At 34.6% G+C, this 27,925-nt stretch overlaps 1 protein-coding gene across 1 annotated transcript in view; it reads right to left on the bottom strand.

Moving 5' to 3' along the window:
- LOC141821637 (ubiquitin C-terminal hydrolase 13-like) overlaps positions 1 to 26,271 on the bottom strand; it is a 47,862-nt gene extending 21,591 nt beyond the window's left edge. Inside the window, exons 1-14 of the mRNA XM_074709008.1 lie at positions 26,132 to 26,271; positions 25,814 to 25,877; positions 25,507 to 25,654; positions 25,244 to 25,401; positions 17,596 to 17,861; positions 17,299 to 17,517; positions 17,113 to 17,221; positions 16,905 to 17,020; positions 14,514 to 14,612; positions 12,350 to 12,459; positions 1,465 to 1,539; positions 579 to 657; positions 351 to 497; positions 209 to 289 (exon numbers count right to left, since the gene is read on the bottom strand). Of these exons, the coding sequence (XP_074565109.1) occupies positions 209 to 289; positions 351 to 497; positions 579 to 657; positions 1,465 to 1,539; positions 12,350 to 12,459; positions 14,514 to 14,612; positions 16,905 to 17,020; positions 17,113 to 17,221; positions 17,299 to 17,517; positions 17,596 to 17,861; positions 25,244 to 25,401; positions 25,507 to 25,654; positions 25,814 to 25,877; positions 26,132 to 26,152 (1,692 nt within the window). The 5' untranslated portion in view covers positions 26,153 to 26,271. The remainder of the gene's footprint in view (positions 1 to 208; positions 290 to 350; positions 498 to 578; positions 658 to 1,464; positions 1,540 to 12,349; positions 12,460 to 14,513; positions 14,613 to 16,904; positions 17,021 to 17,112; positions 17,222 to 17,298; positions 17,518 to 17,595; positions 17,862 to 25,243; positions 25,402 to 25,506; positions 25,655 to 25,813; positions 25,878 to 26,131) is intronic.
- Positions 26,272 to 27,925: the final 1,654 nt, after the last annotated feature.

Raw genomic sequence — 27,925 nt, 5'->3', positions numbered from 1 at the left:
AACAGAACAGAGATGGAGGGTGGGGTTTGCACATTGAGGGTGAGAGTAGTAATATGTTTGGTTCGGTATTAACTTATGTTACTTTAAGGTTGCTTGGACAAGGACCTGATGATGGAGATGGAGCAAGGGAAAAGGGAAGAAATTGGAAGCTGCAACAAATAGCGGACAAGATGATAATGGAGATAACGATGGGATTGTTTGAATAAACCTTGATAATAGTATACAGATGAGCCTCTGATTTCTCTATCTTCTTTTGTTCTTTTTCTTCTTGTTCTCTCTTCAACCTTATCTGAAAAATATTATGCAAATTACATATATTCACTGGAATTCAGAAGTTCTGTGAACCTTACCCTAAGGTGTTCTGCTATGTCCTTCTCATCTACATTACACATTATTTTGTCTTTATCACTCTCACGGATATATACAAGCATGTATGCATTTGAATACTTTGTAAACTTGAAAGGAGTGTTATTGAAGCCAGGATTCATCTGTGGTAACTGCAAATGAAATGGAGTTAAATAAAGAAATTGACAAACGAAACCAAGAAAAGAAGGGCTCATAATAGTGACAACAATTACCTCCTCTTCACCACCATATTGTTCCTCTATCGCCCTCTTTATGTCTTCCTTTGTCACCCGCTCATCATCAAATTTAAACCTAAGGAGGTCTAAATGTTTACCAACTCCAGCAGATATATCATTGGTTTATATAATTTTGAGTTCTGAAATATAATATCTACAGGCATCAGAATATTGTATCACTGGCTAGACAATATTGATGGAAGAGGGCATGCATAACCCAAAAACTTCATCTTAATTAACAAAGTACAGGAGACAAAAAAGAAGAACACGAGTAGTGTTTTATTCTCAGGTCCAGCTTTATATATTATATACCACATTATAATAAAATCCCATAAGGAACACAAACACATCATAGTCCTAGATATCTAGTTTAAAATAAAAGATGAGAATTAATAGTTTGATAATGTTTATGAAATTAAAATAACTATAACTCAATCCAATCTGTTTTCAGAGTGCTATGAAATTTTTTTGGGAACTATCCCTTTTGCATAGCAAATTTTATTTGAAATAAATTCTCATAATGTCCTGAAATCTTCATTTAAGTAACTTCAAAAGCCCTTTTATTTCAATGAAGCAAATGTTGTACAAAAAAAGCATCAAAGATGGACACGACTTATTTTTTATCACAATCCAAATTTGCAAAACAATAGAATAGGATCATCAAGGTATGCGAAAGAAAAACCAAGATATTGCTTAAAAATTGGAACTTAATAAGCAAACACATGCACCAAGATTTTTTAGTCTTTGAAGCACTTTGTTAATTGAAAGGTCACAGTAACTAAAGAGAGTAAGTAACAATTGACAGCAAATGTTTACAACCAAAAATCACAGAGCTTTGACAAGAATGGTTAACCAAAAAGGACAGAGTCAGAGAGATTCATACCATTGTTCAGAAAGATCTGGTCTAATAAAAGCATAGTAGTGACCACCATGCACTCCACCACTGTGAACAAGCACACTGCATAAATGGCCAAGATAAAATCAATACTCACTATAGCACATCTAAAAAAAAGAAAGAAGCATTACACGAAAAATAGTAGAAATTATGAGTCATGATAAAGAAAGAAAACACCAAATGTTCACGCACTGATAAAATTTGGTGTAATATAAACAATATACTCATCTAACATGAAAACCAAAAAAAACAGCAATTAATAAAAAAACAATCAAAGTTACACTAAAATAATCAAATATAGTTACAAAACTTACTGTTCAACATATGATATCTTCTAAAACACTATAACTTCAAGTCAAAATAACAATGTCACAAAAAAAAAATACTGAGTGGCATTCATATCTATCTCAAGTGTTTATGATGTATTGCTCCACAAAAATTTTATCGGCATCCCCTTAGGTAAAATAAGTGTGCATTATGTTAAGATTTCTATTAAGAATGGCTAGCAGAATAAAATGCCTAACCAGACTATACAAGCAAGAAGAGATGCCACATACTTAACCTTCAGGTATCTAAGTATCAAGTCAAATCTCCTTCATCACAAAGAATCAGCATTGGGAAAGGCACAAAGCCCTCTAACACGCCAAAGTCCCATATTGTCTGAGGTGCAGCACTCACCCAAGTAATTCAAGTTGCTTAAATATGCATATAAATATTAATAAAACTGATATTATCACCTAAGGGTCAAGTTGTAGATTTCAAGCGTCTCTTTAAAATCAAACTTGTCAAAATTCAAGGTTGCATAGTTAATAATACATTGAAAAATGATCAGTAAATTTGATACTTAATGACATCAAGAAAACGAATCCCCCAAATTTTCAATTCATAAAATAGAAACATCGTTTACTAATCAAATATCTTCAATGTACTCAGCATTGTTATCTTCATCATCATTATTATCTTCATCAAATTTGTATCCTTCAATCGGCATCAGTCATGCCAGACCATTGTCGTTTCAATGATTGCAAGTGTGCACAAGCCAATAGCTGAGACTCAAGAGAATTAAAGAAGATAATACCCTTGCTACTTGATGCAATGAGTAGCAAGGGCATTTCAACTTTTCTTAAGCTTGAAAGTTAAATTTGTTTCTGTTATCATTCTTTAAAAAAAAAACTTTACCATAATGGTAAAAGTGTTTATTACCCTGCATACAGGCAACAACACCCACTAGAAATGTTCAGGTGGATCACACCTCACCTTCCTTTTGGGCGCCTAAGCGAACAACTGGGAGCCCTTTAATAACACTAAAGAAATACGAAGTGCAGACTGCATGCAGAATTGTATGTACAATTTCAAGAATTTCATGAACCCTGCACTGAAAGATAGATATGAAATGATTGCTTGGATCATCTACACCACAATATTCAGGTCAGGAATTCCAACTAATATTGATATCCATTATAAGAAGCTTGTGTTATTAATGGTAAATCCATGAGCACATTTCCTTAAGTTGCAACAAGAGAAGATACATTAGGGTGTTACACCTTGTGTATCTTTCAACAAATTCCTGCGAATATGTCTATTCCCTGTGTGTGAAATAACAATACATCTAGCATATGTTGCCAGATCAGCCAAAAAAATTATGGACCAAACAATTTGCAATTAATGATAGTAATTGTGTATCTAACCATCTATCCAACCCAAGAGGCGTTTCTAAAATTTAAAAAAGAACTAGAATGTTCCATGGATTCAACTTAGCCTATATAAATAAAGAAACATCTACAGTCATATGTCTGTGCTATGATATCACAAGTGTGATCAGAAGAAGCCTTCAGCATAATCCAGATCCTTATGTCAATTCTGGGCAATGAAGATATTGAAAAAATGTCAATCTTGATCAGTGGACCAAGAATAATGAAGTATATGATCTTAACCAGTGCTACAGATACTATAAAATACATAACATTTTAACCCAAGACATATAACCAATAGACTGTAGACATACCCGAATTGCCTACTCAACTTTCCACAATCATTACTCCTCAAAAAAAACTTTAAAAAAAAAGAAAATTGTTCAATTAGTATAGCTTCTCGAAGCAAGTAATTTGTTCATGTAAGAGATCCATAGCAACATTAAAAAGTTGAACATGATAACCATAGTTACTACTACAAGCTGCTCCCGGATTACTGCTAGTGACATAGATATTACTATATTCCACTAAACCTTAAAAAAGATGTTGGAAAAAGGTAAAAAAGGGAGATAAAAGAAAAAAAAACAATACTGTATTTTAAAATCAAGAAAAGATTTTGTGATGAAAAAAAGTAATATGCCAAAGAGTATGTGCAATGCCTCATTGATCCAGCTTGAAATTTCAGCCCCAAAGAGCGAAGCTATGATGGGGCAGATTCTCAGTCAGTGTAACAGAATTAAACGCTACTCTAAAAGAAGCCAATAAATTTTAGGTTGTGTAAGGGAATTCTTGATCAAAGTGCTTTTGTGGGGCAATAGCACTTTTGGCAGTGAAATATAGTGTTTGGTGAACTTATGACTAAAGACATTTTTCCCAAAGATTGTTTTCCAATGCAAGAAGAGTGCATTCTAAAAGCTGATTTTCCAATGCAATTTTCAAGTACTTCCAAACATGATGTAAACATTAGATTATCATATACTTTATATCTTTTAACTAATCTATAACATATTTTACAACTCTTAATAAATCTATCACATATTTTTTTAAATAGTTTAATTTATCACTTGCTATATAAAATAGAATAAAACTACTGCATAAAATTTCACTAGAATCCGTTAATCAAAGATATACTAATTGAGATATGATACATAAAGAAATTATTAGGCATATGGACACTTTAAAAGTTAATGAATTCTTAACAGAATTTAGCTGGCATGATATATTTGTTACATTCTTATATGGTATGTTGTAGATTAATTATTTTTAAAAGTGCATGATAAAGGAATAGATTTATTATTTTTTAAGACCTGTAAAATAAATATTAGATAAATGTTTAACATGATAATTATTAACCTAATCTAAATTTGCATAGTGGAAGAATAAATTATTCAAAATATATTACATAATTAAATAGTATCATTAAGATTATTTTAATCACAAAATATTATAACAATAACGTAATATTAATTACTAAATAAATGTTTGATGACCAAATTATTAGTTGTATTATATATTGATAAAAGATCTTTATTTAAATTTTAAATTGCTATTTGATTAAATAATCAATGATTGTATGTTAATGAAATCATTAAAAAGGGCAGCCCGGTGCACGAAGCTCCCGCCATGCGGGGTCCGGGGAAAGGATCCATTGTACGCAGCCTTACCTTGCCTTTGGCAAGAGGCTTGTTTCCAGGATTTGAACCCGTGACCTCTAGGTCACATGGCAGCAACCTTACCGTTGCGCCAAGGCTCCCCTTCTAATGAAATCATTATAATTTTAAAAAATAATTGCATAGTAAGAATGTGACATATAAAGTAGAATATGTTTTGCCACATAAATTAATGCTAATTATCAATTAAATATAAATACAAAACCATATAATATGTTTAGTAAATGAAGTTACAAGATAATTTAATCAAAAGTGATACGTATATTTTAAAATTATGATAACAAGTATTCATTTAATTTCATATTAGTTAAACATATACAAAAAAAATAGTGATGTGCACTTTTTTCATACTTCAATTACTATTAGCTAGTTTATTCCAATTAGTCATCATATTATCATTGTTCTACAAGAGCTATCTAAGTACACTTTTACAAAATACTATAGATTAAAGCAAATCTGAGATATAAATTACCAAACACCAAATGTTATATCTGCTTGGAAAGAGGGAGGTTGGAGAGACTGGAGAGGGTAGAAAGAAGGGAGAGGGAAAGAAAGGCAGGAGAGGGTAGTGTAAAAAATTTCTACTTGGATGAGGAGAGGGAAGGAGAGGAAATGAAAAATTCCATTTCTACGCTTCAACATGTTGTCTACTCTATTTGAAAAGGTGACAATGCGGATTGAAGTCTGGTGATGGTCTGGCCATGGTGCAAATGTGTGCCCACTTAACGAGGGAGGAAGAAGGTGAGATCTTGTCCACTTGGCAGAGAAAGAAGTTGACATCAAAAGAGGATTTAGGTAAAAAAATCCGCCTTTTATTCTCTAAATGCTAAAAGGGAGGGAAGAAGGAAGAGAGGGGCTAGGAAAGCCAAGTACCTTACTCAATGTGAAAATGTTGGGATTCAAAGTCTTCATATCCAGAAGGGACAAAGGTAAATGGTATATATTTATATTTGTTGGAATATTCATCCCTTTCTGCAATTGTGCAGACAATTGTTTTTAATGAGTTGGACAAAGAGTTTAAGTTAGGCTTGTTACATCTAATATGTGTGTTGATATGTGTGTGTCAATTTTTGCAGTATTTACCAAGTTTACAGCTGACTTGCATGTCCAAGGTGGTTGATGGCTCGATGTTCATAGAAATCGGAGAAGGATGGCGAGCATTCGAGGAACTATAGGATAAGGAGCATCGAAGCACAATCGAGCAAAAGAGGTGAACTACATAAGCGATGCGTGAAAGGATGGCATGAGTGAACCAAGATCTCAGTGCATTTGAGAGACAAGTAGCTTGACAAAATAAAATTTCAAGGCTCAAAAAGACTCTACAGGTGATGTGAGTGGAATGACCAGTATATAATGGATGGGGGGTAGATGCCAACTTAGGCGGACTTGACTTTAGATGTGGTTGCAGTCAGGATGTCAATCGACTCATATGGGAAGATAATAGATTAATGACTGAGAAACTTAATACCTTAAGTGCTTCAGATTGACCAGTTGACTAATGTGGATCCACATTAGTACAGTGGTGACTGAGTCATGTTAGGTAAATCAAACCCCTAAGTTTGTCTCTTTGGGCCATTGTGAATTGACTGATGATTAAGATACAGTCGATTGATGACTCAAACTATTTAGTAACCTAATAGAATGTTTTAATCATTTGAGTTGAGAACAAATTATTTTCTAGTCGACTGACCAATCGACTCAAGAATGAGCAATTGACTAATACTACGACTGACTGAAACTAAGCAGAAGTCACACTGATGTTTGCCACCTCTATAAAATACAACATCAATCAAGTGTTATTACTGCCCAAACTTGTCTTTTCTTTAAGCTTCATTGTAATCCTTCTCCTCAATCATGTATTTCTGGAGTGCAGAATTATAAAAGGTTTCTCCACCTTTGATGTTGTTGAGAAAGAGAAAATATAGAGGCGCTCTCAAGAGCGATTCACCTAAAGGATCATAGGTTATGGATTAAAAGTCTAGGGGTTGCCGACCCGCATTAAACAAGTGCATCATCTAGTTAGACTTATTTTGTGTTTGTATTTCTACTGCATTGTTTTTTATAACAGTAACATCACACAAAAAGTTAGGCAATGTGAGACCAATAAATGTCTCAGTTAGGAGATGTGAGACCATGATAAATAGGCACATTAATCGAAGAAGAAGAAGACCAAAGAATACCTAATTAGCAATGATAAAATAGGATAAAATTCATTTAAATATAGATGATGATATAGAGTAAATTGAGCTTATGATGTAAGAGGATACATATATTCAACTTCATTTAATGAGATAAAGGCTTGGTTGTTGTTGTTGTAACATTGTGGAAAATAATATTCACTTCCCTTTCTTCAGTAAAAAAAGGTGGAATCCGCCACCCCAGCAGCTTCACACGGTCGGCCCCACGACCATGTGAGAAAGTAAATCGAGAAGCTGCAGTTGGCCACAACGGAGGAGGACATTGCCTCAGCTTCGCCGAGATTCGGTCCTTGCCCACTTCAGCAAGTCTAGCCCGTCGTAAATAACTCAACTATGTCCCGGGAGCAATATTCACTTCCCCCCTCTACCACACCAATAATCGATTGTACACACCCCAACAATACTATTATACAAATTAATTATATGATATAAATTATATGAGTTATATGATTATTTCTTTATATAATTATATCCTATATATTTAAATTTATATAAATTATATCTTATAGTTTGTAATTAGATTTATAAATAGATTTAATTTATGTTTAAATTAAATCATGTAATAACTAATTTAGATTAATTTATGTATTGAATCATATATCAATGTATAAATAAATATATTATATTAAATCAAAATAAAATCACTAATTCTGGTAAATTTTAATTTGAATTGTGTTAAACCAAATTTCAATATATAAAAATGATGAATATTAATTTGTATCAGTTTATGAACTAAAATAAATTTCAATGCATAAAAATAGTTCAATTTATAAATATAATGTATTACTTGAATTAAATTTTAATCAACTCCGCCCATGACGAATAACCCGTCATGGTCAGTCCCAAGCCCAGATAAAGGAGGAGAGTTGCATTAGGTTGCCAGCCAGCGTCAAACTAAGGCAAATGTTAATGAATGAATTCATTAAACTATTGTGTTAATGCTAGATTGTTCTCCGGAAGGAACGCGTTATAGGGTCCGACTGTAACGTCTCGACAATGACAGCTACATCTCCAGAACTCGGGTGTAATGATAAATATACAAGAGTTCGCGTTGCAGGGTCCGACTATAATATATTGGCAAGGACTGTTACATCACTATGAAAACTTGGGTGTCGTATTAAATAGGTAAAAGTTCTCTCACCATAAATTGGATAAGAACAAATATTATAGGAACACTAATAGTCTAAGATTTGAAATACAGAACATAGGAACCTTCATTGGCAAAACAATGGAGGTAGTAGATATGATGATTAGGAGAAGAATTAGTATTTTGTGTGTACAAAAGATAAAATGGGTACGCGAGAAGCCAAAAATGATAGAGAACTCAGATTTTAAGTTATGGTTCACAAGAAAAAGTAAAACAAGAAATGGAGTAGGTATTATCTTAAATAATTCGTTAAAGGATGAAGTTGTAAGAGTAGTTAAAAAGGAGGATATTATTATAATTCTCAAGATAGTAGTGGAGAAAGAAACTATAAACTTAATTGGCATATATACACCTCAAGCAAGATTAGATGAAGATACCAAATCAAGGTTTTAAGATGACCTAGATGAAATATTACAAAACATTCCACCAAATGGAATGATTTTAATAGGAGGCGATCTAAATGACCATGTCAGAGTAAAAAATGAGGAAACGAGAGGGTGCAGGGGGTTATGGATTTGGCACAAGAAATGAATAAGAGAAAACTGACCTTATACTAGCTAATATGTTTTTTAAGAAAAGATAAGAACATTTGATCACGTTCAAAAGTGGGAATATAAATCATTGAGTTTTTTATAGTTAGGACGAAGAATAGAAAGATCTGTAAAGATTATAAAGTCATGAAAAAACTTAACTACCTAACATAAGTTAGTAGTCTGAGATATATGCCTCAAGCATAGTATCAATAGAAGAAGAATATGTACGACTCCTAAAATTAAGTCATACAAGTTAAAGAATGACAAACAAAATATATTTAAATAGAGGATGGGAGTACAAGTATTAGAAGAAATATACGGTAACTCAAATACAACATCGGATAATATGATATCAAAGTTGTAAATGGTAACCAAGAATGTACTCAGTGAGTCAAAGAGACGTGCACCACCAAGTAAAGAATCTTGGTAGTGAAATGAGAAAGTACAAGAGAAAGTCAAGAAAAAACGAACAGCCTATAAAGAATTATATATTTGTAAGAACAAAGAAAACTTAAAAAATATACAAGAGTCAAGAAAAAGACTAAGAAAGTAGTGAATAAAGCTAAGAATGAAGCTTTTGAACGGTTATATCAAAAATTAGATACAAAAGAAGGAGAAAGAGAGATTTATATAATAGTTAAAGTGAGAGAGAGAAAAACAAAAGATCTTATCCAAATAAGATGTATTAAAGATGAATGCAATAAGGTACTAGTAATGATGGAGAAATAAAAGATCGTTGAAGAAATATTTTCATCAATTTTTAATAAAGGTTTAGGTGATCAACTTAACTTAAGTAATTTAAGCAAATTAAATGAGTATAGAAATTTAAATTGTTATCGTAGAATTCAAACTTTAGAAGTAGAACAAGCTTAATTGAGATATAAAATGAAAAAGTCATTAGACCAGATAATATTCCAATAGAGGTATGGAAATGTCTAAGGAAACAAGGTATTGAATGGCTTATAAAATTATTTAACATAATATTGAAAACGAAAAAGATGCTTGATCAATAGAAGATAAGTACTTTAGTATCCTTGTATAAGAATAAAGGAGACATACAAAATTGTACAAACAATAGAGATATCAAATTAATGAGTCATACCATGAAATTCTGGGAAAGAATAATAAAAAACGATAAGGAAGGAGACCATGGTGACTGAAAATCAATTTAGATTCATGCTTAGAATGTCAACAATAGAAGTTATATATCTACTCAAGTAACTAATTGAAAAGTATCAAGAGCAAAAGTAAATTCTACACATGGTATTCAATGACTTAGAAAAAACTTATGATATAGTCTCAAGAGAAATTATATGAAAAATTCTAAAAAAAAAGAAGTGTTAGCGTAACATATATTGAACTAATTAAGGATATGTATGAAGATGTAAAAACCAAAGTAAAGGCTTCAAGAGGATTAACTAAAACATTTTCAATAAAAATAAGGTTACATCAAGGATCAACTCTAAGTCATTATCTTTTTACATTAATCATGAACGAACTCACTAGACACATTCAAGACACAGAATCGTAGTGCATGTTGTTTGCACATGATATTGTTTTGATAGATGAAATACGTGAAGGTGTAAATGTTAAACTAGAATCTTAACGAGAAACACTAGAAATAAAAAATATTAAGTTTAGTAAAATAAAAACAGAATATATGAAATTTAAATTTAACAATATTAGACCTAATGAAACAATTGTTAAGATAGGAGATGACGAGTTGTTTGGAACTAAGAGCTTTAAGTATTTAAGGTATTTTTGCAAGATGATAGAGGAATTAAGAGATATGTCTTACATAGAATACAAGCAGGATGGTTGAAATGGTGGAGAGCGTCGATTGTTTTATGTGATCGTAAAGTACCTCTAAAACTTAAAAGAAAGTTTTACAAAACGACAATTAGACCTGCTATGTTATATGACGTTGAATGTTAGGCTATGACTCGAGCACATGAGCAGAAGATGAGAGTTGTAGAGATGAGAATGTTAAGATGGATGTGTGGACATACGAGGATGGACAGAATAAGAAATGAAAGCATAAAGAGAAAGTCAGAATTGCATCTATTGTAGAAAAACTCCGAGAGACATATTTTAAATGATATGGACATGTACTTACACGACCAATAAATGCTCCAGTTAGGCGATGTGAAACTATGACAAATACGCACATCAAACGTAGAATAGGAAAATCAAAAAAGATTTGATTAGCAATGATAAAACAAGATAAAATTTATTTAAATATAGATGATGATATGGTAGGGAGTAGAGCTCAATGGTATAAAAGGATCCATATAGGCGACCCCATCTAGTGGAATAAGGCTTGGTTGTTGTTGTTGTACTTGAATTAAATTTTAATCAGTAACTATACTCAAACTAAAGTAAATTTGAATAATAATTCATATTAATTTGTGTTAAAAGCAGATTTTAATTTTAATATATAGTTGAATAAATTAAATTTTAATATAAATCCATATTAATTTATGTATTAAATCAGATTATTTTAATGTATAAATATAATGTACTAGATCAAAATAAATTTTAATCAGTAATTATATTTATATTAAATTAAACATAAATATTAATTAATATTAACTTTTGCATAAGAGCAGGTTTTAATGTACAAATATAATGTGTTAAATTAAATTAAATTTTAGTTAGTGATTATATCAAATTAAGTTATATTTGAATACTAATTTGTATAAATTTATGTACTAATACAGATTTTTAATATATAATTATTAATGTGTTAACTTAAAAATAACATTTTAAACAGTAGCTATACTCAAATTAAATTAAATTCGAATATTAATTTGTATTAACTTATATATTAAATCAGATGTATAAATATAATGTATTAAATTAAATTATATTGGTTAGTGTATAAGTTATTACTTGTGTAATTGGTTAGGCTAATTTTTCAATTCGATAGACTATACAAAGCATCGAAATTGTATCAAGACAATACAATACAATACCAAAATAGATATTGTTTTAGTCAAAGATCGAACTTTGGACACCGCTTAACTTTGGCTTACACACAATTTTGACTTTGACCAATTTGAAGTCTACCACATGAAATGTTTTTTATATTGAATGTTGAATTCATATAAGCACCGTCATGGCTGCCAAGTCAGGTGGCACATAAACACCGTGCGCAACATCCGTCTGTGACTGAGTGGGCAGGGTAGCCGGATCACTTTTGGACGCCCCGATGCGCACTCAATCGCGGACGTTGTGCGCACGGGAAGGTGCGCAGCATTCCAGGTTTATCCCATGTGAACGACATCAATGTACCCCTTTTTAAAATAAAAAAAAATCCTTGAGCACCAAAAATATATATTGGTTTACCTTCTTAACATGAATGTAAAATATCATCATTACCTAGTACTATTATTTTTCCTCGAGGAAATTGGATCTTGCTGAATGATAAAGCACCCATATCCTAAGTACTATATTACAAGAAAAATGAGCAATGAGATTAGAAATTCATCAAATATTAATTTCAGTGATAATCTGTAAAGATTGGAATATAAATATCATGTCTATTATTTAGACAATACTTGTGAGGAAAAAGAAACATTAATCTGGTTTTGTCCAGACAAAGGAAGGGGAAAAATTCTATAATGAACAATACCTATGAAGTGTGTATAGATTGTGAATCCTTCTATCTGCATCTGGGGAAAGATATTTGCCATTATCTCGATCCAGATCTAATTGAAGTGGGAATTCATAACGGTCATTAATCTGCATAAATGTTGTAAATCAGATCAATTTAAAGATATATAGTGCTATCCAATCAAAAAGAGAATAAAGAACCATCATCATCAAGAATTAGGATGGAAAAGAATGGAAACACATCAAACACAAGTAATCTTTCATTTGGTGAAAATTGTCACTTCAACCACAACCACAGAATAGATGAAAGATATGCTAAAACAAAGGGAAAAAACTGTTCTAGTGGATCATGGAAGAATAACTTAGAGCTCAAGAAAACTAACAAAAATTTACAACCATTGAGGCACAGTTTTTCCATTTATATTTGCCAACTAATTTTAAAAAAAAAACAGTATTTTCTGCCTGGTTGCTCCAGTGACTAAAATCTTCTAGATGGATAAGTTATTGAGCAATGCAAGTCTTAACTATTTGGCTCAATCAACTCTAGGCAATATTATCTGTAGCAATAGTCAATTTCTCTTGTATCTAAAATGTAAAAAAATCTTTAACAAACTTAATTTTCCATTAAGCAATTAGATTTCACAAACTAATTTATGTGAGAAAAAAGACAAAATCAAAATATAGAACTTAAAATAAATTTAAATCTAGTCCTCAAAACATTGAAAATCTAATCAGGATGAAAGGAATTATCAACTGTAAAAGACAATTAAACTTGCTTCATTTAGCACCTCAATATCAGGCTTTCAAAGAAAATCAGCAATTCAAAACGTATGCTCATAAAATTATTATGAATGCACAATAAGGATGAGGTACCACTAGCAAGAATAGTCGGTGCTCTCATAGAGAAGAAAATATTACCATTCTTATAAAAGAGAATAGAAGAAGTTATTTGAGATTACAACTTGCTTGATTATTATTAACATAAGCATTACATTATAACAACTTCATCTTTGTTACTGCTAACACAGAGTCTCATTGACATGGTAAATAAACAAGTAACATTACGTCCTCTCAAAAGTGTGTTCATACTCAATCACGATGTGGAAAAAGGATCAAATTACTCAGAAGAGGTGATGGAGATCTCCACATGTAGCGCAAGCAGTGATGATCTAGAGGAGTCAAGAAAGACTAGTAGAGAGTTTGAGTTGGACAATGAAGATGTTGAATGGGGGTGAGATGAAGTGGTATGGGTGAAGAACTTGAACAAGAAAAAAAGCAAACAGGACTTGGATGGGTCTAATTGTCATCTAGTCCATAATTGACCTTGTTTGAGCTCTATTATACAAAAGGGGATCCACTTAAGAGTGTTGGGAGAGCAAGAGAGTTTAACCACGTAAATGCACCAAAGGGACCTGCTATAGTGTAAAGGGAGCAGAGGTAAGTAGCTAATGGAAAGGGGTTCGAGAACAAATATGAATGACGCAACAGCAAAGAAGCAGAGTACAGAGACAGTTTCAGTTTGTGTGGAAGAAAAAAAGGAGGTGCTAAAAGACATGGCGTTATTTGACAAGAAGAAAAAGGGATAAAAAATGAGAGAATAATCAGGGGAATTATTTGTGATTAAACTTGTCTGATGATTATTGATGTGATATATATATATAGCCAACCCTTGGTGTACAAAATTAGTTATATGGTCCAACCTAACAAAATTAAACTCATTAGAAATAACTAAATTTTATTTTAATATCTTAATCTACAGTGGACCACATCGATATTAAAAAATAATTATTCAAAATAAAATTAAAACTGAATAAGTCCTTATCCTTCGTTATTACTGATGCAGAGCCACACTGTAATCTCTATGGCAAATAAGAATTTAACATAGCTCCATTTTGCAAGGACCACATTTATTTATTTGCTTTATGTATTTTACACTTTATTTGGTTCAACCACAATAGAAAGGATGGTTTACTGGAACATCCTTGGTGATGCTGTACACGTTACAGACAAATATCTGTAACGTCAAACTTAGAGAAAGTATTAAAAAACCAGAGAGTTACAATCTACTAAAATATTATTATTACAGATCCAAATTTTACCTATCACCAGATAAAAAGTTGAAATATGAGATCAAAATAGATTGCAAATCAATGCCACCAACAGTATTTTTCAACCATACCAACCTTGATCATTGCATCTCGCATAAAATCATATTCGAACCGTTTAAGCTGAAGTTGCAAAACAGGAGGGAAATCAACAAAGAGGACACCTTTCTTGGCATCCTGACAGAAATACAATCCATTATTAAATTGGAGAAAAAGAAAGCTCTGCATTAATGCAAGCAAAGTATAATAACATCATTGCACAGCATACAAGAAGGGCATTCAAGTTTAAAAGATATGAATGAACTATATGCATGAAGAAATAAATAGAGAAGGTACATGTTGATCAATCCAGCCACAGATCGTTAGGCAGCACAACGAATAAAGTAATGTCACATGCGGGGTTTCAAATGTGGATTGGAATCAATCATAATGTTTCGACCACCTACTAATACCGACATAGGATACCAATGTTATTACCCTGCGTGATTGAGGGGGAGATCGCTAGAATCCCAAGTGGTAAAGCCACAATTTTGATGTGTTATCAACTAAGGTTAAGTTAGGTCTTGCCGTATTTAATATGTGCGTCTAAGCATACAGAGACTTAGGAAAACACAGAGGTACTCGATAGCTTAAGATCTGATGGAATACAGTGAAAGGTCGAACCAAAAAGGACAAGGAGCATCGGAGACGGCGAACTTTAACAGAGGATACAACAAGGGAGAATGATGGCATGGGAAGAGAGTTGATGAGTTCAGTGCATCCGAGGGACATGGAGCTGCGGAAGAGTACTCCAACATCCAAGGCACGCGAAGCCGAAAGGAAGCATGCACAGGGTGTCATCGACTAAGCCAAGAGTTTCGGACAACCAAAACAATGTTTCTGGTTAACCAGACTAACAGTTCGATCGACCAATAACAAACAGTTGGGCGAGGACCATTAAATGGATGAGCTCATCTGCCACGTTAGCAAAAGGTCGATCAAGGATCGTTGAGTGGATAAGTTCATCTGCCACGTCAGTCTGCCATGTCAACAAACGGTTAATCAAAGACCGTTGAGTGGATGAGCCTATCTGCCATGTCAACCCACCACGTCAACAAATGGTCGGGCAAAGACCATTGAGTAGATAAACCATATCTGCCACATCAACGTGTTCGGTCGACCAAACATGCCACATCGTCAATTCGAGCAAAGGCTATAAAAAGAGTTGAGGAGCTCAGTTGAAAGAACAACACACTTGAACTACATTATGCTTTTCCATTTTTTATTATTCTCACACTCAATTGTTGTAAGAGTCTTCTCCACCTTCGACGAGTTCCCGAAAAGGAGAACATAGTGGGCGTTCATAGTTCTTGGACTAGCAACCTATGAGTTGCAAACCAAGTAAGATATCGAGTCCCTTACTTTTATATGTTTTCTTTTTGATTAATTAATGTGTGTGTCCTTGCTAAGTTGTTAGCAAGAAAAATTCAAAATTTTATTTGCAGGTTGCTATTCGCCCCTCCCCTCTAGCAATCCAAACCGCTTCCGCCGTACCAATAACCAATAAATACTATGTCAACATGGACAAATGTCATTATGTTACTTGATCTGACATTTTCAGTGGTACCGACCAAGACATTAATTGTCTTGTCTGAAATCAGCCAAAATAGGAACATTCTCTGCTCATGGCATCCTTCGATTCCATTGGCCAATCACAAGAGTAGATGGAACACTATACGAAGAGTGGGTAGAGAAAAGGAGAAGCGCCAACAGAATTATTAGCAACAACAAAGAAAAGTGACATTGGAGTAAGAGAAACATAGAATGGATGTTGCAATTCTAATAGTCCAAGCCAAGTCTAACTCCAAGTGATTAATTCAGAGATATGTATAGAAATGTAGAGAAATGGTTACTAATATCAAATGTCTTGGGAGCATTATTTAATTTACAACAACAATCGAACCTTATCCCACTAGGTGGGGTTGGCTAAGCATTATTTAATTTAGATCTTGGAAAATTACCCAATGCTCTCGTCCAATGCACAAGAGTCAGTTCACTGTTAGCAAGGTATGTTTGTTATCTTTTTAAAACTTATTGCTCCAAAACATTAATTTCATTAACAGTCTGATTGCTATAGCAATAGGTTTATAATTGGAGACAAAGAAGCTATTGGCTTATATTTGGAAATAAGCAAGGTTCCACGTACTGAGATAATAGGATCAAAATATATTTGAGTTGATCTCGGTGTGCATTAAAACATGTAAAGTGTCAACATGATGCACTATTTACTAAAACCATACTATTCTGGTGGAAGAAAGAAATTCGGCATGGAACAATCCTTTAAACATAAAATTTGTGAAAAACCCAAGTAGTAAGTTGGAATTCGCATACCAAAGCTAGCAAAATCATCCATAAATATGAACCGAAATGCCCAGTAAAATAGCAAAGTTGATTTAGCAATAATTTGTGCAAGCATAACCAGCAACCAACCTGTAAGCCATACTGTTCTGCATGGTATTTGTTATCCCCTTCAAGATGTTCAACTTCAACAAACTTATCAAAGGAAGCATAAACATCTTGGCAACCTTTGACATCAAGCTGAAGATCTATAGAGTACTTTCCCATCAACCAGATTGCAATATGTAGCACATTGTGCAGCTTAAAGCATAAAAGATGAATTTACATTATATATTTTTACCATAAAATGACTCTTTTCTGTTGGACTTGTAATCAACATTGATGCATTCTATGTAATTTGTGTGATGACCTTCAAACAATTGTTGTATCGTTCCCTCAACAGCAGTCCCCTGTGATTGCATCAAATGAATTAGTCCAATATATATGTATAGAAGCATCAAGACATCGTGTTAGCCCAAAATCATACCTTCATTTTGTCTTCCAACTTCTCACACAAAACCCTATTGAGTTCTTGAACATCATGCTGCATAAAAGAATCATATGTATCCCATCCAAATGAATTTGTCAACTCTTTAGTAGCAACACTGCTATCATTGTACTGCAGCTTATAGAACAAGCTCTGCATGGCCAACGGAATACTTGCTGATGGCATATCATTCTCAGTTGTAGGCATGTGATATACAGCCTGAAAATCACAAGACAGAAGTATTGAATGTAATTAATCATGTGAATAATGAGACAGATGAAAAATATGATCTCACACCTTCCTGAAATAAGGAATATGATACAAAGTCTGCAAAAGAGAGTTCATGTAACAGGTAGCTCCCTGATTCTTGAGACCAACATAACCTGTCTCCTTTTTAGAATCATAAGACCAGTAATCAATGATCCTTTTTACAAAGACCTCAACTTCAACTACTAGAGTATCATTCAGTAAAAATCCTCTACTTGGATCATAAACTTCGGTCAAAGGCATAAATGAAGTAAAACCCCAATCGCTTTCTCGTTCATTAAATTGGTGGTGGGTATCTGCAACCAAATAAATTTCATAAGCTGTTACTTCAACCCACAGTAGAATAAATTATTTATCTCTGAATAAAACGAAGAAACCTACTTATATATTATAATAAATTGCAAAGTGGAACCAAACATTAAGTGTCATGCACAAGCTTTCTCAAGCTATCGCCATCAAGCATTGTTATACCCTACTAGAAAATCAATACAAGTATGATTCGGTATAAAACATCTAGAAATCAAGTGCACATAATATTACAGTTATTAACTCATTAAACAGAGGTCGCAACTTCAATCAGATTTTGTAGCAATGACAAACACACATACAAAGCATAGATAGAATCCCGCCTATGTTACCTCAACTCAAGTAGAGTATCTCATAAGAGTATAGATCAAAAGGTGTCAGACATGTGATTTGTTCAAAGTGAGGAAACAGGGAATGCATCAAAGTTTAACTATCGGATCTAGGTTGGTTTGGAAAATAGACTCGGTCAAATCAATATTCAGATCAACGTGCAGTTAGACCAATTTTGGCCTACAACTTCGACCACTAGAACCATGGCTCAGAACTCAACCAGTTCAATTTCCAGTTTGATTTCTCATAACAACGGGAAAACATGGGGTTTGGGGGCACACTAGGCCATTTTCCCAATATGCTCCTCTCTCTACGTAAACTCCCTCACCTCCTCTACAAGCTTCCTTTAACAACCACCTCCACCCCCTTTGACAGCCCCCTTCATAAACCCATATGAGCTCCTTCAACTGCTTCTGCCCTGTCAATGAGTCCCCTTGCTCCTCCAGCAGTCCTCCACCAAACCCTAATAAGCTTTGGCCCTCTCTGCCCCCTTCATGTGGCCCTCGAGCCCCCAAACATCTCCGCTTCCTCAGATAATTATTCTCACATAGTTATGAAAACAGGACCAACTAAACAATAGGCTAGACCAACCAATAGGATAGAAAAAAAATGATTCTTAATCTAGTACTAGTATATTGAGATAAGATGTGCAACCGACCTGAATAAACAGGTTGACTTATACAAAACTGGGAGAACTAGCTGATTTGGTGAAAATTGGAATAGTTTAGAGTCAAGTCTCAAATTGATATTTTGTCATTCCATTATTCTACTAGCACAAAGTCAGCATCAAGAGTCTACAAGAGTCTGGGTATATCACCTATTATTTAACAACAAAATAGGACCATAGTGGTTGGTTGACTATGGTTGCACCATCAATATGGTTATTGTTAGAATAATTAGGAATATATATATATTTTATAGAATAAGTCTCCTATAATAGGTCCCTAAATATGTATATAAATAGGGCTTTATTTCTTGTAATGAAACAAGTTTTTTCTTGTATTATTTTACACATGGTATCAGAGCGTTAGGTTTAGGTTTTCTTTCCTCCGCCGCCACGCGAGGAGCCTTCTTTTCCCGAAGCGCGGCGTCCTTTCCCGAAGTCGTCCTCCTCCTTGGGCGGCAGAGGTTCACGGGGGTGCAACGTCTTCTTTTCCCGAAGCCGTCCTCCTCCTCGGGCGGCAGAGGTTCGCAAGGGTCGACGTCTGCATCCACGTCAAGCGCGACGCGGCAAGACTCCTCTTCCTTTCCTCCGTCTTCTCTCACGATCGAGGCTCTTCTCTCGCGCAGACGAGAGCGGCAGCGTGACGCGGTTGGAAGAAGAAGAAGCAGGTTCGATCGGTGGCGTTCGCGTGTGGGGCGTGAAAGACGATCTTCGGCGCCGCGCTCAGTAGGGAAGATGGCGAACCAGGATCGACCACCAACAACGCGATTTCTCAAAACCAACCCGCGCAGATTCCTTTTGCTTCAAGTACCTTCTCTCCTCTTTGGCAATAACCTCATCATCCAGATTGGTGACAGTCTGGACGACTCTTTCAAGCTCCCCACCGAGACCATTGCTATTGGTGACGAACCGGTGGTGTTCTTTGGTCGAACGCTAGTCGACCGCCTTGTTTTGGCCGCGCTCAACCTCTACTTCTTCCGTGACGAACCGGTGGTGCTCACAAATCACGGATCTGTGAGCAGAAGATCTGTGAAGATGGTGGCCCGTGCAAGTTTGGTCTTATTAGCTTTGATATCTCGAAACAACAACAAACCTTCACCTTGTAAGGATGGCAAAGGACGCCCTTGGTGTGATCATTGTCATCGACCTAGACACACGATTGATAAATGTTGGAGTCTACATAGTCGACCTCCCCGTGCTGCGTAGATCGTCTAGAATTCTGTAGCTCCTTCAACTTCCACTTCACAGTTGCCACCAGATCCGATCCCACCGCCTTCCTATGACGACTTTCTGAAATGGTATGAGGATCGAAAGGTCTCTGATTCCCCTGTTGTCATTGCACTCACTGGTAATTCCTTTGCCGGCATATCTCGCTATTCGAGTTCTTGGATTCTTAATTCCGGGGCCACCGATCATATCACTGGTAATAGATCTCTTTTTTCTTCTCTCGCTACTTCTGGTTATTTACTCATTGTCACCATGGCAAATGGTTCTCAAATTCAGTCTCAGGGTGTTGGTGTTGTTCATCCTTCTCCATCTCTTTCTATTCATAATGTTCTTTATATTCCCGATGCTCCCTTTAATTTATTATCAATTAGTCAGCTTACTCGGTCTCTTGATTGTGTCATCTCGTTTACTAAATCTTCTGTTTCCTTACAGGACCGGAATACGGGGAGGATGATTGGCTTCGGATATGGGTCTCATGGCCTATATCATCTTCAACAGTCCTCTCTTGTTGGTTCGACGGCGGCATCTCCCCTTCGTATTCATGCTCAGTTGGGACATCCTGATCTTGATAAGTTGAAACAATTTCATCTGGGTCTTTCTCACTTAGAATCTTTGTCTTATGAATCACGTCAATTAGGAAAGCATGTTTGTAGTTCTTTTTCTCCTCGCACTGTGAGTCGAGCGTCGTCCCCATTTGCTTTGGTTCATTCCGATGTTTGGGGCCCAAGTCGTGTTTCTTCTACATTGGGGTCACGATATCTTATTACCTTTATAGATGATTTTTCCTGTTGTACTTAGTTATATCTGATGAAAGATCGTTCGGAGTTGTTTTCTCTTTTTCAATCTTTTTTTTATGAAATTAAAACTCAATTTGGTATTTCTCTTCGAACCTTGTAGAGTGATAATGCATGTGAGTATCTATCTACTCCGTTTCAGACCTTCTTGGAGTCTCATGATGTGTTGCATCGGACGTCTTATCCTCATACCCCTCAACAGAATGGAGTAGCCGAACGCAAGAATCGCAATCTTCTTGAGACCACCCGGACTCTTCTTCTCCATTCTCATGTTCCTCTTCAGTTTTGGGGTGACGCTGTACTCACTGCGTGTTATCTCATCAATCGCATGTCTTCCTCCACTCTACAAGGTCAAATACCTCATCATGTTCTTTATCCTCATCAGTCTCTTCATCCTTTACCACCTAAAGTCTTTGGTTCTATATGTTTTGCTCATGCTCTCGATCCTGGCATTGACAAACTCTCTTCCCGATCTCATAAATGTGTCTTCCTTGGGTACCCACGGTCTCAGAAAGGGTACAAGTATTATTCCCCTACTTTCCGTCGGTACTTCATCTCTGTTGATGTCACGTTCTTTGATTCAGTTCTATTTTTGGGCCTAATGGATCTCCGTCCGAGTTTTCTCCTTCTACGCCTACACTACTGGCTATTTTTTTTCCTCCGAAAAAGTCTCTGTCATCTCCGGAGACATCTCCTCCTTTGCAGGTTTATCAGCGTCGTCCTCGTCCTGCTTTGCCGTCGCCCACCACTGACGCTGCCATGGACACATATTTGGAGCCAAGTCTTTCGCCTCGTCCTCCGATCCCATCTCCTGAGTCTGATATTCTCATTGCACTTCGGAAAGGTATGCGGTCCACTCGTAATCCTTCTCCTCATTATGTTTCTTTAAGTTATCATCGCATTTCTCCTTCCTATTTTTCTTGTCTTTCCTCCTTGTCGTCTGTTTCTCTTCCGAAGACTGCAGGTGATGTCTTTGCCCATCCAGGATGAAAACAGGCTATGCTCGATGAAATGTGTGTCTTACAGAGCAGTGAGACTTGGGATCTCGTTCCTCTACCACCAGAGAAATCAATTGTCGGTTGTCAATGGGTATATACGGTGAAAGTTGGTCCAGATAGAAAGGTTGTTTGGCTTAAAGCTCGCCTCGTTGCTAAAGACTATACTCAGATCTTCGGATTGGATTATGGGAATACTTTTTCTTTTGTTGCTAAGATGTCCTCCGTGCGCATATTCCTATCCATTGTTGCGATTCGACATTGGCCTCTTTATCAGTTGGACATCAAAAATGCTTTCTTACATGGTGACCTGCTCGAGGAAGTTTACATGGAGCAACCTCCATGTTTTGTTGCTCAAGGGGAGTCTTCTGATCTTGTACGTCGCCTGTGAAAATCTTTATATGGTCTCAAGCAGTCATCCAGAGCATGGTTCAGTAGATTTAGTACTGTAATTCAACAGTTTGGCATGACTCGGAGTGAGGCTGATCATTCTGTCTTTTATCGTCACTCATCTACTAGTTGCATCTACTTAGTAGTTTATGTTGATGATATTGTTATCACAGGTAGTGATCATCTCGGGATTTCACAAGTGAAACAGCATCTTTTCAAACATTTTCAGACAAAAGATCTCGACAAAGTCAAATATTATTTGGGGATAGAAGTAGCAAAGTCCAAAGATGTTTATCATATTCCAAAGGAAGTATGCAATGGATATTCTAGAAGAAACATGCATGTTAAACTCAAAGACAGTTAACAACCCCATGGATCCTAATGTCAAGCTCATATCAAATCAGGAGAGCCTCTTCCAGATCCTGAACGATACAAGCGATTAGTAGGGAAATTAAGCTACTTTACTGTTACTCGTCCAGATATCTCATTTGTAATAAGTGTAGTAAGTCAGTTTCTCAACTCTCCATGCAAAGAACATTGGGATGCTGTGACTCGCATTATCCGATATATCAGAGGCGCTCTAGGAAGGAGTCTTTTGTACGAAGACAAAGGACATACTCGAGTCGTGGGGTATTCTGATGCAGATTGGGCAAGATCTCCCATTGATAGAAAATCTACTTCTGAATTTTGTATATTTGTCGAAGATAACCTTATTTCTTGGAAAAGAAAAAACAGAATGTTGTGGCAAGGTCCAGTGTAGAGGCAAAATATCGAGCTATGGTCATAGCAGTCAAGAACTTATATGGCTCAAACAGTCGCTTCAAGAGCTAAGATTTAGAGAGATTACACAAATGTCCCTTATATATGACAACCAAGCCGCCATGCATATTGCCTCGAATCTAATTTTTCATGAGAGAACAAAGCATATTAAAGTCGACTGTTATTTTGTCAGAGAGAAAGTCATATCTGGTGAAATCTACTAGTTTTATTAACTCACATGATCAACTAGCAGATATATTCACTAAGTCACTAAGAGGTCCTCAAATCAACTACATATGTAACAAGCTGGGTGCATATGATTTATATTCTCCAACTTGAGGAGGGGTGTTAGAATAATTAGGGATATATATATATATTTTATAGAATAGGTCTCCTAGAATAGGTCCCTAAATATGTATATAAATAGGGCCTTATTTCTTGTAATGAAACAAGTTTTTTCTTGTATTATTTTCCACAGTTATATTGAGTCATGGCATGTTCTTCTACTAGTTATTGGCAAGAGATAAACCAACAATATTCTTTTGCAGGAAATTAAAGCTTACGCATGGGTTGCCAACTATATACCCTATTGTTTCACATTAAATTATAGCGATCAGAGATACAAAGGCAACATAAGACTTAACACTTTTTGTATGTGAGGCAGAGACTCAAAATGTTTTTTTTTTCAAATCATATAATTTATATTGATATTTATTTTACAAATGACTAACTTATAATTAATGTAATTCTTTTAAAATAATAAAATATTTTAGATTTTATGAATTTTTAAATAAATATTTTTTATGATTTTATATTGATAAAAGAAATCTCAACCAGTTGACAGACCTAGGTTGGCAGCACCCTAGGTCATGTTGAGCCCGACACAAGGAATCTTAGGCTCGAATCATGCCCAACCCAAGCAAAGCACAAGCTATTGATGCCCCCAGAATATGTCTCTAGTCCATTTTGGAAACATTAATTACTTTCCCAACAACAAGACTCAAATATCAAAACGAACAATACTAAAAGGTGGGGAAAAAACATTATAAGTAAAAACTAAATCACTTGAAGGGAGCACTTTTCCATTCCACTATAGGTAAAAAAAAAAGGTCCTACTTAGAGTGATGACCATTATCAGATCCTTTTACTAATTCAAACAGATTGTGCAAAAACTAAGCAAAGAGTGGATAATGAAAGCCACCAATGCATTTATTACCATAGTCAATCACTCTGATGTATATCTCAAACAAATCAAGTGTATCAACAATGGGCATTGATGGTTGCCTAAAGACGTATTGTTTATGCACTCAGGATACCCAATTTCCACTCAAAGCCACTAGTAAAACACTTAGATGGAACCACAGCAGTGAATCACATTCGAGGCATTGGGTGAAAAAATGAGAAATTCATAAGCAAAATGAAGTTAAGCGCACTGCAAGTACATCATTGAAGCGCACTGTAAGTAATTTTTTGGTTTAAAAAATTATGACAATTACATCAATAAGTGACTTGGTAATTTTTTGCATCAGCAAGAGAAAAAATAGTGGTTCTTCCATTAACACCAAAAATATCTTTAGTTTTCTTTTTATCACATGATGTTTGTCATTGAATGTTTCTTTTGACTTGTTTCTACTTTTACTAAGACTACTGTCTTAAGCAATATCCTTTAACAAAGCACTAGTGGGCATTGGATTGAAACTGTTCTTAGTAATCTATCAAAGAATAATGAATATGAACCATTAGACTTGAAACATCTGAAGATACTGAATCCAGAAATCTGAGCATTGCTCATTGTACCTGCATCGACCAACTTTTACACAAGGAATTTAGAAAAATCTGTCGCTAAATAAATAATAATTACAGTCTTTCTTATCACCAAAATGCTCCTAAACTATCAACATAAACTTCATCAGTCTGAATGAAAGAGTTTTGCAAGTATAGCATCCTAACTTGGAGGAAGAAAAAGGATAGCTTATTTAGTATCAGGGTGATCGATCAAAAACATTTATGTAATCAAGAAGATATATGTTCATGTGTCATATTAAAAAATTAATGACTGAGAATAGATAGGCTTTTTGATAAATAACTACATAGGTACAAATTACAAACTATTAGTGAGCAGCCAGAAACTGAAATTAATACAAAGAGCTAGTGGGCAATTTGAATTAAATTGGAATCATCCATGAGCAAAACGATCAGGTGACTCAAAATACCTTTTCTTATTGAGTACTTATTATGAATTTGATTGATTACAGACAGACCGAACTTTGCATATCTACTCCAATCATAAGGTAGGTTCGCTGAATCAGCAACATCCAGGTACATAGACAAGTACTCAACATTATTACCTCTTGGGAAAATAAGCACTCTCCTGTTGCAAATAATCAGATAAAAGGAAGGAAAAGAGAAACGTTAATATAATGAACCTAGTCCAAGGAGTAATCAGAGAAATAACAAATAAAAGCAAACTACATACCACTGGTAACCACCTACTATAAAAATGTCCGAGTAGAATTTCTTGGTGTTCAACCTCGAAAAGTTACTGATTGCCCAATTAAAACAAGAAGATGAAGGTTCCTCCACCTGATGGTTCTCAGCGGTACTTAAGGCCTCGCTCTGAGAAACTGTACGGGCAATAAAGCAACTTAAAACTCCAGAACAAATCTAAAACCCTTGTCAAACAGGAATTCTGAAATCATCAAACAACTAGCCACAAAAAAAAACAAATGAAAATAAGAAATCGAGTAAAATATGAGAATCGATCGATTCAAGTTATCGCTGACCTTCCATTGGCTGGGGTCCTTCGCCGATCTCCTCGCGCGTTACAAGCACCTCTTCGTCCTCCCGCTGCAAAAATCGCCACGCAAGTCAACACTTTGAAAGATAGATTAAAATCCTAGAACTCAAACTCGGAGGCCAAACGGTGATCATACGACTGCTGACTTGCATTTCACAAGCCAGACAGCTGACCTAAACCCTAGAAAATCGAGAACCGCAGAGCGTTCAGGAGACGGGGCGACGAGAGGAAAAGGGGATTGGAGCAAAGATCAAAAAGGCGAATCGATTGACAATCAAGAAATTGGGTTGGTGGCGGTGCGCACGTCGAGAGGTGGGGTAACCATGACCCGTACAGCAGGGCGACGGCGGGATCAATCCACGGCGGGAGGGGGCGGAGGGAACCTCAGGAAACCCTCGGAGTAGGCGTCTGCGTCAGAGGCTGCAGGGCCAAATGAGCCGAAATAGGAGCTCTCAACGGCGACCTACGCCACCGTAATGAACGCTTCGCGGCGACGAGGGAGCCGTGTGAAATGTGCTATCGGTTGAAAAATAATTATTAATAATTAATTTACACAATCTTTTGTTAAATCATACTTTTTATATTTGATTTTTAGCGAGTCTTAATTTTTTTTATTTAATAATTTAGATATTTAATTTTATAAGATTCTATTAATTTTGAAAATGATACTATACTATTAAGGTAAATCAAAGAACATAAATAGTAGCTTTGTATAATTGAATTGACTACGACGAAAATAGAATTATAGAAGAAGTTAAGAGTTGGAATCTGATCATTTATTTTCTTCATAGATGATCGTTAGATCGTTGGATGGTAAATTTAAACTCGATAATAATAATTTTCAAACTCGATACTAATAGGATGATCTTAAATATTTAATCTTAATTTTAAAATACTATAATTTAATTTATAAATTAGTTTTTTGAGATATTTATGTCATTTTTTAAAGTGCAAGAACGGGCGACTAATAGAAATGATAACAAATTCAACTTGACCTGAATAAATTAAAATTAATTAAATTGATTTTTTTTCATAAACTACATCGGTCAAATTTTACCATTAAAATTAAATAAATTAAATTGATATAAAATTAATTAATTCGATTGGTTATCAAAATAATAGATGATTTTATCAATGGATTGTTAATATCATCAATCCAACATCAATTAAGCTATCAGTTAACTGATGATATTTCGATTTAATCAATTTATGAATTTTAAAATCGAATTGAATAAATTAAATAAATTGATATATTTTTAAAATAAATTTCTAAATTAATAGAATTGAACTCTATCCATTAATTCTAGTGTGTTATTTCTATATTGAATCATTGAATAGACTTATAAAGGCTAACACCTATTCAGCTTAGGGCTGGGTCGGTACGGTATACTGAATTTTGCATATAATACCGTATACCGTATCGAAAATTTCGACATAAAAAAAATCTATATCGTTACCATACCGAAAATTTGGTATACCGGAATTTCGGTATACTGAAAATTCGATATACCGAATTTTCAATATAGTATAAAATGCATACCGATCATATCGAAAAATATTGGTATACTGAAAATTTCGGTATACCGAAACTCACTTTGACAAAAATAATAAATAATAATAAATAATCAATTCAAAATTCAAAAGCCACATAATAACATAATATCTCTTTCATAATAACAAAGCATTAATTAAACACAATCAACATTAACGGCAACTAAAATATTGATTACAAAAATTAACAACAACTAAAATATTAATTACAAAAATTAACAACAACTAAAATATTATTACAAAAGAAAGTTCATTGATAACAACTAACATCAACTAAAATATTAATATACAAAAGAAGTACTTTTTCTTTCAAAAAAAAAATCCTTATTCAAAAATTAGTCATCCCATATTTTTTTTTCTGTTGCATTCTGAAGTAATTACCAACATTAGATTAATGAAATAATAAAAACATAAATAATAAATAATTTATAAGAGGATATATAATAGGTATTTCGGTATATACCGAAATACCAAAAAATAATAATTTCGTACCGATACCAATACCAAAAAATTCGGTACGGTATAATACCGTACCGAAATTTTCGGT

The sequence above is a fragment of the Curcuma longa genome, chromosome 2 (genome assembly GCF_044706935.1).
Source record: "Curcuma longa cultivar G26 ecotype Majalengka, Jawa Barat chromosome 2, ITB_CL_G26_1.1, whole genome shotgun sequence".
NCBI lineage: Eukaryota > Viridiplantae > Streptophyta > Magnoliopsida > Zingiberales > Zingiberaceae > Curcuma > Curcuma longa.
Note: the sequence above shows the minus strand (reverse complement) of the source record. Positions and strands in the feature narration are given on the sequence as shown.